The following is a 17,455-nucleotide window of genomic DNA, read 5'->3' as shown; positions in this document are numbered from 1 at the left end:
ATACGTTGTTAATTCTATATTTTTCTAGACTTGAGACGAGAACGAGAATTGCCCTCCCAAACCGAGACGGATGTTATAAATTGAGACGAGACTGTCAATGAGACATTTACAAATAAACACGAGACAGACATTTACAACTCTCAACGAGAACGAGACCAAGGCTGCCATGTCTCGTCTCGATAGGATCCTTAGTGGTGAAGTTGTGAACCAACCAATTAATGTGTTCGGGGTAACGAGATGAGGCGGCTTTTTTCGCAGTACAAAATTCAAAATAATTATATCGTACTATTTCAGTATGGGATATTGTTATACACATGGGCGTATATATAGTTCACGGGGTGAGGGATGGATCAACTTTTGGTATGATTAGGGTTGCTTTATTTCGTAAGTGAAAATCCAGGACACTGCTGGCCGGTAGCTTGTTGGGGAGCATGGGGGGAGGGGATGTTGGACCCGACAAAGTTGTGTGTTTGTAGTCACGAAGTCATGCTACTTAGTATTGATACTTTTCTGTTCATCTTGTGTCACTACGTTTTTAAGAACCAAATTTCTTTAATATGATTCGAGGGGGAGAAAATAACTGATTTGACAGTCTCAATGCAGTTTCTTATCGCAGAAATTCCGAAACTATCAGGAAATTGCAGATATTGGTCTGCAGTCCCATCTGGTGTGTGGAATTACGAAATTTCCTTCCCATCCGTATCCCGTCCTATACGTCTCTAATTTAAGAGAATGAAATAAGTCCGAAGGAATTTTTTATGAACAAGCGGAAAGAACAAGGAAACTGGTAATTTTAGTGAACCAAAAAAAGAGGGGGGTTGGACCCTTTGAATCCCCCTTAAATACGCCCATGGTTATACACATTATTTCCTTGTAATAATTATACATAAACTAAGTATAGATGTGTACTGTGCAACTAATGTAATCTTCTCAGTGTATTTTCTCTTATCTGCACAAACATATTTGATCATAATTTGCGCAACAGAAATGGAACACAAACTGAAATTGCATTATGGAAGAGAAAGTTAAATAGGCTTTATAAATAAAGTGAAAATTCCTATCTTACACTACATAGGTTACGGTAAATATCGATAAATATAAGTTTAAAAATGATTTTTGAGTGTCTGGTCAGCAACCAATTTTATAAGCAATATTTTTCGTATGGCCTGAGAACACACACGCAACTGAACCCTTTCATGTATCTTGCACGTGAGCAGCACGGATATTTCATAGAAGAATGATCATTACAAAGCATAGCTTTCCTTTCTCCTATCGCTCCTCCTTCCAGTATTTAAATCGGTACAGATTTGTGAAACTGCTGCACGTGTTCGCTCACCGTGGGCTACCCATCCGGAACTGGACGCTCGAAGCAGACGACAAACGAGCTCTCCCTAAGGAGTGACGTAGTAACATGGCGGCGGCGTGTTTTCAGCGCAACGCTAGCCTCGCGACTTTGGAAGTCTCGTTTCTGCCTTAAACTGGACGCAGAGAAACGCGAGAACTTGCAGCGGTCATTTTTCCAGTGTGTAGTTTTTAAAATTGTTGTAAAAAAAATTGAGTGGAAATGTCCATTGGCCAATGAGGAACGGGCAGGTGGAATGGTGCTGCCGCCGCCGTCTAGGTACCGAACTACGTTGGTTGCCATAGCAACGCAGCAAGCAAGCTATATGCAGACGTCTTTCAGATTCAACACTACAGTCAATTGGATATTGAATTTAGTAGTTTCGTGTTGCGCAAAACATTAAAGGACTGAAATATGTTGTTCGATTATTAAAATCAATTAATTGTATATACTTTAAGAAGGATATACTTATCTATTTTGATGATAGTTATCACTAGGGCTAGCATCATTTTCATGACACAGCATATTTTTTTTTTAGGGTAAGGGTGATATGTTCCCTAAACATGTAGACATTCATATTATGAAGAAACTAATTAAATTAAGGTGCTTTTTAAGGGCATATTTGCTATTTCTACGTGATAAGCATATTTCGATGAATTTTCGGTCATATTCAGCATATTTTTACATTTTCAACAAATAGTCATTTTTGAAGTGGATTCGCTCTTACTCACATTTTCACTCGAGTTTTTTTTTCCACTGTATTAAGATCTTTTGCATTTTTCATTGTGTATTGCAACTCCGAGCCCATAAAGTGAACTAAAAATAGTACACATGTGCAAATATCTCTGCATTTAGATGTTGATGTTTGAAACAGTCCAGTTATAAGGGCATATTTAATTTTTTATATTTTGATGATTTTTAGGTCATAAAATTCCTAGCCCTAGTTATCACTGTGATGTGAGTAAATTAATTTGTACCCATGAGATCAGTTTTACTATGTATTTTCTTCGTTGCTACCCGAAAAGTTGACTTTTCATAATTTTAGGCAAAATTTCGGGCACTTCATGCAGCTGCAATAAAATTGTAAACCTACATAAATTCAAACTCGAGAATGTTCTTGAGAGTGGGGAAAAAGCACAATTAGTGCATGAAATCATGCTATGCTATCGTTTCTACAAACTAAAACCAGTATTTCCTTATTTATTTGTTTAACAGTAGAAAAGCACAAGTAAATAAATAAATAAAATATATGAATGACAACCATTCAGTACATAGGAGGATTGTCCAAAATGCAGCCTGAGAGTAGCTTCTGGCTTGCTAAAGTTTCTTTAGTACTTATGAAACCTCATTATTTTTATTCTGAGGTATTATCTTCGGTGAAAGTAAAATGCAATGAGACCTGCGACCAACTGTTCCATTGGCCTCATTGGCAGTACGCATGAAAATCTTGAAGTACCCTGGTGTATACAGGGGAAAAAAAAGTTGTTTCTTCACACTTGTAAATATTTTTTAAAGTAATAATAGTATGCATGCACAATATCTTCAAGACACTGAAAATTGCACTGGCAAAATGTCTATTTTTGGTAACAAGAAATGGAAATTTTTAGCCTGCTACTCATCCTATGTGAAGAAAATCTAGTACTCTGGATAATTATTTGAGCTATAATCATAATTCAGATAGTTACTTATCAACTTCATAATGTCATTATGAATCAAATTTATTTTTAAAATTTTCCTACTTACCGACTTTTACGTAAAAAATTCCCCTTATTTTGTATTTTGAAAATTTTTTCGTAGTTAACAAACATTGTTTGGAACATACTGGAACCAAGTTGTAAAACGGTCCCATACACTTCCATCTTTGAATGTTAGTTAATCACGTCTGCTGCTGGTCGGGAGGGAAGAGGAGATGCAGCAACACAGGGTGCTCTCTTTCTAACAACACACACAAAAACCGATGGTTGACTACGATATGCATGCAGAAGTAGCACAGGTAAAGAATGCATGAATTTTTCATACATCTTAAAAACATATCTGGTGCTAAATCTCTCTCCCATCCTCACAACCTAAAAGTGTAATCAAGGCCAAACCTGTGCATTAGACCTGACTTCAATACCTGGTTGAAGCAGTGGTTCAGATCCTACTAAACTGTAGTTTCAGTCCTGATTAGCTATTCTCTGCATAAGTGGAATTAAAAACACACAAACTATCTATTCAGTTCGCTTACAGGTGTTTCTACTGTTCAATGAAAAAAATCATCAAAGGAGTAAGTGCCCAAGGATAAATTAATGCACAAACTGACTTCACCACTATCATGCAACAATAAAGATGTGAAGTAGTCCAAATACATAGACTGGCCATTTTCATTTACAGGCTAACCTATATTTGCCCACAAGGAGGAGGCTCCCTTTGTTTTAAAAAAAAGTTTACTTTGGTGGCCCTTTCATTACATAAATGAACATAAGAAATTAAATAAATAGCTATGAAAACGTATCGAATGTTACATATTCCTCAGTAAGATTCTGCTAATTCTTACTAAAAGTATGCACATATTCTACTTGAACATATGCATTGCAGAGACTGCGTAAATAATGATTTTGTTATCTTATTTGCATTACATGAACAGTGTCCCCATATTGTGTTACTTTGTATATTCATTAAACAAGTGAAAGGTGTAACAATTCTTTTGTGTAACAAAAAAATCACTAGATTTTTTAATGCAAAAATGTTTTTTTTAAGATTATACCATGGTAATGAACATGGGAGTGTCTATATAATACCTAAATGAAAGCAATCATTCCTTCCTCTCCTGTCATTAAGTGAAACAAGTGTAATTCACTAAAAATCATGTAAATTCAGAGTAAAAAAGAGGCCACATGTGAAGTACATGTAGGTTCAAATCTGATGACACCACCATCAAAATGCCAACTCACGGAAGGTCCCCTGATCACTTTATTAAAACTTATTTTCACATTTCCACATTTTAACAATTATTTCCAGGCCATTCTGTAATGATTCTATTTCTTTTACTTACATTTCGGTAAGTTTTTAATGATACCAACCTTGCATTCTGAAGTCACTGCGGGATGGTTTCATTGTTAGGCTAAATGCATAAGTTGTTAGGTTAGGCTTATTAGTATTAGATCTCTGAACATAAATAATACATTTGCAGTGTATTTATGCTAAGAGAACCAAACTTAATAACGTAGGCATATCACGTCTGACATCATAACACAAGCTTGGTATCGCCATCTGCGAGAAGGATGACCTCTTGGAAATACTTAATCGTTGGCTCCTATTTTTTTAAGAAAAAATCTTACATTCAACTACCTGCTGAAGCAAATTGGTGGTTAAGAATATGGAAAAATCCAAATAAATATAAGTAGACACTGGAACTCACTTTTCACAATAGCTCTTGGATGTGCACTTTGCATTATGTGCCACTCTTGTTAAAACTTGCTGAAACACATGGAGGTACTTACCCTGAAGCTGTTTTAGTTAGTTTTCACCCCCACCCCCAAATATAAGTTTCCTATGGAATATCTTGGTAAAGTCAGAAGTGTCTTCACCACAACATGTGAACTATACTGCTAAAAAAAAAAAAGTTTGAAGGTGCAGAAAATTTTTTTTCTTTTAAAAACCTAGAAATACCCATGCAGGTTGGGCGCTCTTGGAAGGAATAAGTGACATGGTGGCACACATTCCTGCACAAATCTAGTGAAAGCAAAAAATGCCTACGTTGTTAGGTAGCTAGGGTTAGTTCTCTTAGCCTGAATAATAATTTGTCATTGTATTTATGCTAATAAAACCTAACCTTGTAGGCATTTCTCATCGAAATAATTAAAGTAACTGTGCGTAAACAATATGGACGTGAACAAATAGAGAAATGCATTATTTTAGTATCAGGAACAATATTTTTCATTGCATTTATGCTATTGGAACCCAACCTAACGGACCTAACCTAACCTTGTAGGCATTCCTCGTCGTAATAATTAAAGTAGCTGTTCGTAAACAATGGACGCGAACGAATAGAGAAATGCATAATTTTAGTAGCAGGAAAAACTTTTTTCATTGTATTTATGCTATTGGAACCCAACCTAACAGACCTAACCTAACCTTGTAGGCATTCCTCATCGAAATAATTAAAGTAGCTGTGCGTAAAAAATATGGATGCGAACGAATAAAGAAATGCATTATTTTAGTATCAGGAACAATATTTTTCATTGCATTTATGCTATTGGAAACCAACCTAATGGGTCTAACCTAACCTTGTAGGCATTCCTCGTGGAAATAATTAAAGTAGCTGTTCGTAAACAGTATGGACGCGAACGAATAGAGAAATGCATAACTTTAGTAGCAGGAAAAACATTTCTCATTGTATTTATGCTATTGGAACCCAACCTAACCTTGTAGGCATTCCTCGTCGAAATAATTAAAATAGCTGTGCGTAAACAATATGGACACGAACGAATAGAGAAATGCATTATTATAGTAGCAGGAAAAACATTTATCATTGTGTTTATGCTATTGGAACCCAACCTAACAGACCTAACCTTGTAGGCATTCCTCGTCGAAATAAAGTAACTGCGTAAACAATATGAGAGCGACCGAATAAGAGAAATGCATTATTTTAGTAGCAGGAAAAACAAAACAAATGACAGCAACTGTGCGTAAACAATATGGACGCGAACGAATGAAGAAATGCATTAATTTAGTAGCAGGAAAAACATTTTTCATTGTGTTTATGCTATTGGAACCCAACCTAACAGACCTAACCTTGTAGGCATTCCTCGTCAAAATAAAGTAACTGCGTAAACAATATGGACGCGAACGAATAAGAGAAATGCATTATTTTAGTAGCAGGAAAAACAAAACAAATGACAGCAACTGTGCGTAAACAATATGGACGCGAACGAATGGAGAAATGCATTGCTTTTAGCAGCAGGAAAAACATTTGGTACTAGTTTACTATCCTTCGGACACATTTATTTATTTTTACAGAAGAAACTACTTACTGTAATAAGTTCCTGTAGCATTGTCGAACATCGGGAAAGTGTTTTGTGTGATGTGGGAATGTTTCATAGCTGAAATTCATGTTGTTCGTTGAAAATTAATTCTCTGACGGAGAATAGCTAGCCCCACGAACCATTAGCGCGTGGATAGGTTAGTTCTGTTAGGTTAGGAAACATACTTAAAATTTGGTGTCATGTTAGTATCAGGATCTAGAAATTGGAAATAATTGCGAACCATTGGCTCTAGCCCCACGAAACATTGGCGCGTGGCTAGGTTAGGAAACATAGTTCAAATTTCAACAAAATAACGTTGATACACCTTCAGGAATGTTCCGCGAAGCAGATACGTAAGTATGAATGTCAAAAATTAACTAAACGAAAAAATTAGAGGTGTCCGAGGGATAGTAAATTTTTACCCACACACTAACATAAGTTTGATTCACATCAACAATTATATCCATGTAAAAGAACAAGCCAGGTCATAGATCATACACATGCAGAGTTTTAAAACCTGGCGAAAATAGCCCGAAAGCTAGCTTCACAGCGGTGAAGCAAGTCACTCCATTATAATATATGGTTGTGCTTTTAAATATATTTCCACCTCAATTTTTTCTGTTTAATGCTTACACCTTAGTAAGAAAAAAAGAACAAACCAAATAGAATTACTCTCTTAGAATTCATTATTCCATCCATTTATACACTAGAACCACGTATCTTAGCACACTACATGAAACCACAAAGCAGCCACAAATAAACACTAATCAAAACAGAAGATCACCATGCACTCTGCACCATGCATTCACATAACCACCATAAAAGGTATGCTATTGTTTTCACTCCCTTTTGCTGTACATACTATTACTACTAATACTATACACTGTCTGGAAACACAATCTTCATCAATGAAATCATATTGCATCTTTATATAAAAAATTCTTCGTTCACTAACACTGTACGATACTTAGCAACAGAATTGAACCCTTTCACCTCAATGGAGATTCACTAATAAGATAACAAAAATCGACCACACTGAAACATTTTTTCACTATTATTGTTGCAGAAAACAGGCAGGGTATTCTTTTCACAGATAAAGCGAAATGTGTCCTTGCAGTCCAGACTTTCCATTCCATTCGACACCTGTGAATATCTGTAATAAAAAAAAAAACGAAATCATAGTATTTTTATAAAAAGAAAAATACAATTACAATCACAGTATATATTATAATATAAATTCAATAACAGAGCAGCCTACGGCTGAACCTCGCCCGCTAAATAAAGGAATTATTATTATTATGTATTTAGTGAATGACCATCAAACCACTTTTAACAAGCTTGAATTTAAAAATAAAAAAAAATGAGCAATAAAGGCAAAGAAAATAATTAAAGATATAGAAAGATTCAAAATAATACCAGCACTTTTAATTTTAGTACAAATATGTGGTCAATTTATCTAAATACCATGTGTGCGTTGTAATGTTTATTTGGTTTCCCCATTTCTTTCAATGATAAATTTGGTCTCACTTGTCTGTGCACACACATCATTTTATTTTCCACCCATGAAAGTATATATATCCCCATTTCATACATTTGCTTAATTTGTTGTTACATAGGAATTAAATACACGTGAAGCAAGCAACTACACACACAGATACGTACCTCTCTCTTATATAGTATCCATAGCTTTTTTCCAGCATATTCGGTCAAACATCATTACAAACTGCTTCAAATAATTATCTATCTTCATAGTTTCAATTTTTGACAACATTAACCCGAACTCGAACGAATTATGATACTCTAGTTCGACGTCAACGGTAGCAGGCAGCCTGCACTCAACGAAACCAGGCCGGACCAACCGGACAATCGTTATTTCAAATTCGAATACACTCACGCGATGCTGCATTCATTTGTTAACAGTAGAGCGCATGTTAGTTCACTGTACCTAAGGTGCGACGTCGCTAGTGTCGCAGACCTCGAGAGATGAAGTGCGCATGCGCGGCCTAATTTCCATTTTTGGGCGGACTCGGCGCTCTTGTCAGCTGTTGAGTGAGAGGTTCGATAGAGAGCTTCGCGTACGTGTTTTCCTGCGCGCGGATTCTGTTGTTTCTCATAAAGGAAATGTGTTTTTTTTGTGCTTGGACTCTGTATCTGTCTTCTGTAGGAAGGAACTTTAGTATGTGTGAATTTTCTTTGACTGTGCGTGCGTGAGTGTTTTCTCTTATCATATTGTCTACGTAATACAAGAATGCCACCTCAGTTAATCTGCCATTTGTGTAATAAAATATTTAAAAAGAGTTTCAATCTGAGGCGGCATTTTTCCAATATTCATCCCGGGCACGACTTGCAAGAGCTTCCATTGTTAGAAAGCAAAACATTCAAATGTCCTGTGTGCCACCTTAATTCTCGTGATCACCATAGTTTTGGGGATCATATTTCCGAAGCCCATGATATCACTCTGAAAACTGAAACAAAGGAATTTACTACGCTTTCTGACTTCTACAGCTGGAAGAGAGCAGTGGAAGATCGCGACAATACTTTGTTAAGTCCAGAGGAGAAACAAAATTAGCTTCTAATTCACGGTTAGTTACTTTCCAGTGTCATCGGTCTGGATTCTACACTCCGAAAGTTTCACCTGATAGTAGAAAAAGAGAGTTGAAAATACAGGGTTCCTCAAAAATTGATGCCTACTGTCCTGCGAGGATTAAGATAATTTCACGTGAAGATGGGCAGGTACTTGCGAAATACTGTGCAACACATGTAGGCCACAAAAATGAGTTAGCTCACTTATATTTAAATTTAGATGAACGAAAAGAAATTGCCAAGAAAATTGCAATGAAAGTGCCATATGACGTCATTTTAGCAAATGTGCGGTCTTCCGTGAGCAAAGACGAACTGAACCGAAAACACCTGATAACAAAACATGATTTGTATAATATTGAGAGAGATTTTTCTTTGAATAGTGAAGCAGTTAGACATTCCAATGATGCAGTCAGCGTGGAAGCTTGGGTTGAAACAGAAACTACTCGAATATCCACAACTGCAAGAAAAAGATTTCATTCTTGCAATAATGACAGAGGCACAAGAAGAAATACTTAGGAAGTTTGGATCAGATGTCATATGTGCCGACAGCACTCATGGAATGAATGATTATGGCTTCGAAATGACAACGTTGCTTGTTCTTGACAACCTAAGGCAAGGCTTCGCTTGTGCCTTTTTCATATCAAATAAAATGGATTCCACAAGCTGTGAAACAAAAAGTCGACAACATAAGCTGCAATGTGTTTATGTCGGATATGGCAGACACTTTTTATAACGCATGGCGAGACATATTGGGCGAACTAAAGAAACGCTTGTATTGTACTTGGCATGTGCTTAGAGCCTGGCAGAGGAATCTATAAAAAATTAAAGATTCAGAAAAACAGAAAGAGACATACGATTTGTTAAGGACCCTTTTACAGGAAACAGATGAAACTGCATTTCAGCTTATGTTAGATACTTTTGTGCAACAACTTACTGAGGACGAAGCCACGAAAGATTTTTCATTTTATTTCCAACAAAACTACACAAAGTGCTGCAAGATTTGGGCTTACTGTTACAGAATAAATGCTGGAATCAACACAAACATGCATTTGGAATCTATGCACAGAACACAAACATATCTTTTTGAAAGGAAAACCGTCAAGAGACTGGACAAAGCAATACACACTATCATGCAGCTAATTAGGACAAAATTGTATGACCGTCTAATCATTACTGAAAAGGGAAACATAACTTCCAAATTGAAAAATCTTCGAGCTCGCCATAATAAACACAGATTAGAAATAGGTTTTACAGATGGGAATGTTCCTATACCTCCCGTGGAAATCATTTGTCGTCTTCTAGCGTGCTTCTTCCGCCTGTCGCTGCAGCGCTAGTATTGCCGGGACCGTGACGTGACATGGTTCGTCATGCCGTTACCATGACAACGCACAGCATTCCCTGAACCACCGTTCGTCTGCTTGCTTTCGGAACCACCGATCGTCTGCTTGCGTTTCCATTTTCGCAAAGAAAGCCTTTTTCGTTCGAAGAAATAGGCCAATATTTTATCTTGTAGACAAATAATTTTTTTTTTATTAACTAATTAGAATTTCGTGAAAAGTAGTAAGAATAATCTTTTGTCTTGAATGAGTTCCTAAAATACATTTTTAGGCAAAAACAAATAGCTAAATTTCTCGAAAAATTCTGTTCATAATGTATTCAATTTTCTTTTTCTGCACGAGAAATATTCTAGATGAAGAAAATACTTACACATACACCAAGGTAAGGGTTGCCATATTTCTCCTTTTGCACACAGAACGGGTACATAAAAACCAGTTACACTAACACACAGGTGATATATTTCATACATTTAAATTCACATTACATATTACATTGAAATAATATATAATTATTCACAGGAACAAAACAAAATTGCACAATAAAGGATATTTGGCAACCCTAACCAAGAGTATGGATTTCGTAGTTTTGAACTTTAGTATGTGTATCTTCATAACACATGGTAGAAAAAAAACCTACAACAAACTGTACAGACTATAATTGTATGTTTGCAGAACTGTACTGTAAAATAAAACATTTGAGACTCCATTACATTACGTTAGTAACAGAATGCAATTTCTGATCATACTAGTTGCAAAAACTAGCAGAATCTATCATGAAAAAATTACAGGATTCAACAGGTGGGTTTCATGTGATGCCAGGATTTGCAGAGTCACCATGTTCATGGCCAATTTTGTGCCATGTGTAAGAAAAAAATAGTGAACTTGTTTGAACAACATTATATATAATGAATAATAATTACTATAATGGCAGAAAAGTGCATTGCATTCAGGATTCAAGAATGTGAATATTGTACCAAGTACATCATCAATAAGGTTCAAATATCCAGCCCACTTGCTTGAATGTGGCCTCCATAATGGCTTCTCAAAGAGACAATGCAATAGTTTGTGACGTAGGTGAAACATGCTCATAACAGAAAATCACTGCATTTGATAAAAGCACTCACAAATAAAATGTGGGGGAAATGAAAATTTTGTAAAGTATTAGGCAAGATAGGTTTCAGTCCCTTGTCTACTGATACCTGTAATTACATGAACATCCAACTGCACTTGCAAAAATCAATGCAGTACTTCTGGAAATGTTAAATTTCATTTGCACAAAGTGAGCAAGGTCAAGGCAAGAGAAACTGCACTTGTCATCATAGTTGGTACCAGTTTCAAAACAGAATTCATACAGATATTTCATGTTACTCACCTCTACAGTTTATTCACAGCACACATTATGGCATGAATTGAATTTATTTGCAAAATATTTTTTTTTTACCATAGATGCTGATCACTAAGGTGTTCTCTCACGGCAGCTCCTTAAGATTTGCTTGAAATATGTTGCTGTGAAAAAAGTGCACTGGGCCTTTGGTACATGCCAGCAAAGTACTATTCAAAAATTTCTCTCCCTCATCTGTTTCACTGAAAACAAACCACAGAAAGATGGAACTTGAATTTCCGAGAAGGAATTGTAAATATTTTCTCACAATTTGGAATGAGGTTTTTGAAAGAAGAGAAATTTTTGAAAACTAATTTGCTGACAGACCTTCAGTAATGCAACAAAGTAAAAATAGCAATTCCTACCTAAATAATTCCAAATTACTCCCCCCCCCCAATCTGCATGTATTTTTTTATATTTGATGCTGAAGGATAGAAAGTGAAAATATGTATACCTAGCTACTCTGCCATTATATTAATCATGGTTCCACTCTGATTCTCAATTATCACATTCTATGCTATACAATTGGTTTGAAATGAATAACAATTTCTCTTCAGTTGACCAAAACTGCTATCACTACATCAGATTTTTAGAAATTGTGATTATTTATGGGGCAATTATATGAAACAAAATTCCATAATTGTGAACTACAATGCCAAAGAACAAAACATAAGAAGCAAAGTGCATTGCACATTTTTATTTCCATCCTATAATCATATCAACTTAAAATCAACAAATCGCTTATATCATATATTAACCTCATGCAGAACATATTGCAACACACAACACATATTGTCGTTCAATGCCAAAACCACGAGTGTGCAAATTTTGACTATTTAACCTAGTGCAGTTGCTCATCAATATTTGTTGATACATTTACATGATGTAATAAACAGTCACAAGTGGGTGCATATTTTCCCAATGACAACATTTATTCAAATGCAAAAGTTATTAATAATCTGGGATATTGACTAAAATCTTTTCATCTCAAAAGTAAGATTTAGCACTTTCGTGCTTTTGGCATTGGAGCGGCAATATCCATCCATAAATAACTTATTTCTTCTGGGGGCAAAAAGAGACAAGTTAATGTAACAGTTCGATTTTATTTTTAAAATAAGGAAACGCACAGCTGTTATAATTCACACAAAACACTGCTTAACACAGGACCTTATAAGCATCCCTTGTGAAAAATAGACCCTTGATATTACATTACAACTTGTGGAGGTGCTTATACTGCAATTTTTGCTACAAGTTTTGAATTTGAAAAATCCCATTCAATTTGAAATAATTACTGCTAATATGTCACCATTAAAGTAAATATGAAAAACAGGATTTCAGCAATTAAAATAAGAACCAGTGACAATTTGCATGTAAAGTTTGTTATTTCACTGTTTCAAAAAAACAAAAAACCTGCTTTTTTGACACCAGCAGTGAACACAGTTCAGAAAAGAACTTAATGTTACTAATTAGCAGTTACCTCCATAGGCTCGTCCACACACTACACTGTAAAATGTATTGTTAAGTTTGGCTGGCTCTTTATCAGTCTGAGAATATGTCAAGACTGTCCAGGCCACTAAACAAGCTAGAACCTCGGTAACCTCTAACCAGGCATTCTGCCTTTCGTATTAATCTGCCTCCCCTACAAAGCCAATAACAGTAATCATGAATCAACCAACACTGATTAGGTAAAAATATTAAAGAATGGAAATTGACCATGGAATACTGATTTTTAAAAAGATGTTTACAACATGAATTAGTACTGTAGGTGATGTTCATAGAACATTGTCAATAAAAAAAATTGGGTGACCATATTCTTTAAGTGTCATTTCATTGGTGTCTTGCATTTTTTTAAAGCAACAAACACATGACTGAATGCATGTTGCCAGCATAAATATTCAGTCTGATTTCAGAAAAAAATATATATTTGTTTCTTTACAATAATGTTGCCCATGACAGTAGAAAGAAATTTGTTTAACTAAAAACAATAGAAGTGTTGCTGAACTTACTCCTAAGAATTTATTTTAAATTAAAAATGGGTGCGTCACCAGGTAGAGAATAGTATACAGTGCTGAAGACCAGAAATTACATGATCAGGCGTTGGAAAGTATTTACAGAAGTAATTTTAATGCTAATAGCCATAAACCTGACCTGCCTAACCTAACAATGATAGCAAATGCACACTGATGTAAGCTTCAAACACATCAGCAATTAAAGAATACACATGTCCATTTAGCAGGCCAAGCCAGATTGTAGATTATGCACATGCATATGTCCACCAGTCAATATTAATTAACCTTCCTTGTTTTTCCCCTTTCGTAGGTATTTTTCTGTGAAAATGAGTGCTAATGGAACCTAACCTAACCTCGTAGGCATACTTCGTCCCCGGGATGGTTCGTGGGCCTATCGTGAATTTTTGGGGCTACCCTGGATGGTTGATGTTAGCCAAAAAAACCATTGACGATAGCCTCAAAAATTCACGATAGCCCCACGAACCATCACGGGGACGAGGTATACCTACAAGGTTAGGTTCCATTAGCACTCATTTTCATAGAAAAATACCTACGGAAGGGCAAAAATTCACTATAGCCCCACAAACCATCACGGGGACGAGGTATACCTACGAGGTTAGGTTAGGTTCCATTAGCACTCATTTTCATAGAAAAATACCTACGGAAGGGCAAAAATTCACTATAGCCCCATGAACCATCGCGGGGACGAGGTATGCCTACGAGGTTAGGTTAGGTTCCATTAGCACTCGCATACAAACATGAATTAACGGTGAAATAACTTTACCGATGAGAGAGAACACTTCTCTCTCATCGGTAAAGTTACAACACTTGTACAACCTATCACAAGTCTACAGAAACTCAATTACATAAGTACTTTCTCCTGTAAATTTGAAGAAACCAGTTTCCCGGCTTTGAAAATTTTACCGAATTGCATTGTTGCATGTGTACAGGTTTGTAAAAATATTTTAAAGTTATGTGGCCATTCCCCATCCAGGATGAAGTCTGAAGCCCTAATAATTAAAGCAAGTCTAAATCTCTTGTTAAAGTACAGCTTCAGTTTTCATCTTAACCAGTCTTGTTGTAGAAGTTTTTCATTGAATAAAAATATCTATTTTTCTTAATTTCCAACCATACCTAAGTAGGGCATGATTAAATACATGCTAAGAAAAAGGAAAATAAGGTCAAAAATTTTAGATTTGTTATTTTGGTAGACACCCTGACATGCAGCTTAAAATTTGGTGAAAATTGCTCAAAAGCTAGCTTCACCACCTGGTGAAAATAGTCACTCCGTAAACTAAACAGTCCTTCAAAAACCAAGGCATACCAACTGGCTTTCAGACACAAATGCTCAAAATTATTGATTTTAAGTAGAAACTGATTGTCCTCACAATGCTGGGTAAACATCATACATCATTAGCACATCATTTACACAACCTGGGAAAACTACTTATTTTCACTGGGGACAAAAAAATGTCTTCACTATCTGCCTGGACTGTTTTCACATAACTTACCTGTAATACATATTCCCCCCCCCCCCCCAACAACATTCATATTATTTAGCAGCATTAGACAAAAACTGGGGTATGGCATAAAACTAGAAATAGAATACACTATTTTTTCCCCACTGCAAGGAATCTGTCTCACCATAAACTGATCAAATCACTGAAAAACATTTTTTTCAAAACATATTTTCACTAAACGTTAATAATGTTGATACTGACATTTATATTTTTTCTATTCACTTAAATCTTTCATCTTTGTTAAGCAAGTAAGTACACAGGGATCTTGCAGGATTTATTTCGGAACAGTTTCACTGCAGTTATATACCGCTGTGCTCGATTGTGCCAAGCAGGACATCACACATGTGCATTAGTTTGAGATCTCCTTTAAACATTGTCAGGGGAATGTCATTAGTACATAAATCACTTGTCTTGAAATATTTTGGTTGTGGCTCAAACTGAACTGCTGCATCTAAACTGGGAACAGTTGTGAAGTGCCACTTCAGAGTAAAAGCAGGGAAGCAGATATTGCATCCTCCATTTTGATTGTTGGTAACCAGTTGCAAATCTGAAAATAAGAACAAATGTTTATTAGTTTTGAAGTTTAAAAAGTCAAGCACATAGCACAAATAATAATTAATTTAATTACAAAGACATAAAAAATTCCCCCAGATTACCATACATATGTTTGCCCACAAACATCTTTCCTCTCCATTTTTGTTGAAAAATGAGGGAGTTGTTCCTCCTTGCATCATAAGCCAACATTGCAAGCTGGGCACAAAAGTAGAGAGAGATGTGTGAAGATAATTTGCAGAAAGCATCACACAACCAATTTCATTATCACCATCTCATGCAAGCCTTGACTAAACACAAGTATACATGGTAGAATTTAAAATTAGCCAATATATGCAACTTTCGATGATAGAGGAAATATACAAGGCAGTTGTTTTTTTTTTTGTATTTTTTTACGTGGTGCAATTATGGACAAAACAGACGAAACACTTGGCATTTATTCAAAAATTACATCGTGCCGTGACTGTACACACAGCTTTCTTTTTAGACAGTAACGGAAACATAAGCCCACCCTCAATTTTGTTGCAAGATTCGACTTTTACTAGAAAGAAAGGCTGTTTCGAGCTAGTACACGTCCAAGCACGAGGTGAACATGAAATTAGGCAAATTAAATATTATTTTTACTGTACGTTCAATGGTATCACGCATAGTTGTAAAAATAACTTTCAGAGTTAGATAAATTTCTGAAAACTAATTCTACATAGAAAAAAATATATAAATTTTTATCGTACATACCTCGCCAGATCTTCGGAAATTTTAAACGTTGAGAACTCTCGACTTCTAGCTGCATTACGTAACATGTTTGAAAGATACAAATCCACCAAAGAACAAACAAACTCGAGGAAAATCGGCAAACACTATATAAAAAAAACTCATTGCAGGTTCGACGATATGACGTTGCAAGTTAAATTCAAAACTCGGTGCGTCGGTAACGCGTAGGCTCTCCGAGATTCTCATAATTCCCGATATTCACACAAGTTCCGAGATTCTCGCAAATCCTGGAATTCGAGTTTCGTCCGCCTGCCACGGCAGTTCTAGTGTCGCCCCAGTTACCGCAAAAGCAGTCTGCTTCCCCCGGTTGATAATAAATCCTTGGAGATGAGTTCTGACATTGTGCTCATAAATGGTGACAATAGACAATGGCTCATCTTCTAAGGTTGCTCAGTTGTATACTATTAACCTTGTTGAGCCCAATTATCAATGTTCCCTTATATGCAAACACTGCTATGCTTGCATTCATAAGTTTACTTGCACATGTATTGACGCAAGCATTAAGTGGAACATGTGTAAGCATATACACTTATTGTGTCGGTCAATTGGTTCTATCTGTGGACCTTCAGATGCAATAACAGATTCAGATGCACTCATCATTGAAGAAGATGTCCAATCTGCAGAAAAAATAGCAATCTTAAATGAAGTGGGAAATAATGAGTCTAAAGCAAATGATATCGAAAAACAGAAGGCTGAAGTTTTAAAAGAAATTAGTTCTATTTTAATGAATTTAAAATCCATTGAAGAAATAAACATTGTCAAAAAAGCCGTAAAAGGTTTAGCCCCTATCATTAGTACCACTAAAACGAAATCAGCCGTACCGCTATCACTAAAGCGCAACCCAAACAGATATATGGATCCCCAAATCCGCTTCATTTAAAAGAAAAAAAACAGAAAACAGCAAAAAAATCTTTCAAGCCGCCCTCAGAACAGAAAGTGCTGAAACTTGCCGTA

General features: G+C 35.8%; 1 protein-coding gene across 1 annotated transcript; it reads right to left on the bottom strand.

The window, feature by feature from the left end:
* Positions 1-15,475: 15,475 nt before the first annotated feature.
* Positions 15,476-16,594, bottom strand: LOC145982680 (uncharacterized). The gene is made up of 2 exons (XM_083116049.1): positions 16,466-16,594; positions 15,476-15,725 (listed from the first exon to the last, which is right to left on the bottom strand). The coding sequence occupies exons 1-2, from the start codon at positions 16,518-16,520 to the stop codon at positions 15,478-15,480; spliced, it is 303 nt and encodes a 100-aa protein (XP_082972175.1). The 5' UTR covers positions 16,521-16,594; the 3' UTR covers positions 15,476-15,477.
* Between the last annotated feature and the right edge of the window lie 861 nt (positions 16,595-17,455).

Source organism: Lepisma saccharinum, unplaced genomic scaffold (assembly GCF_977018435.1).
Source record: "Lepisma saccharinum unplaced genomic scaffold, izLepSacc3.1 HAP1_SCAFFOLD_317, whole genome shotgun sequence".
Lineage (NCBI taxonomy): Eukaryota > Metazoa > Arthropoda > Insecta > Zygentoma > Lepismatidae > Lepisma > Lepisma saccharinum.
This window is presented reverse-complemented; position numbering and strand designations above follow the sequence as displayed.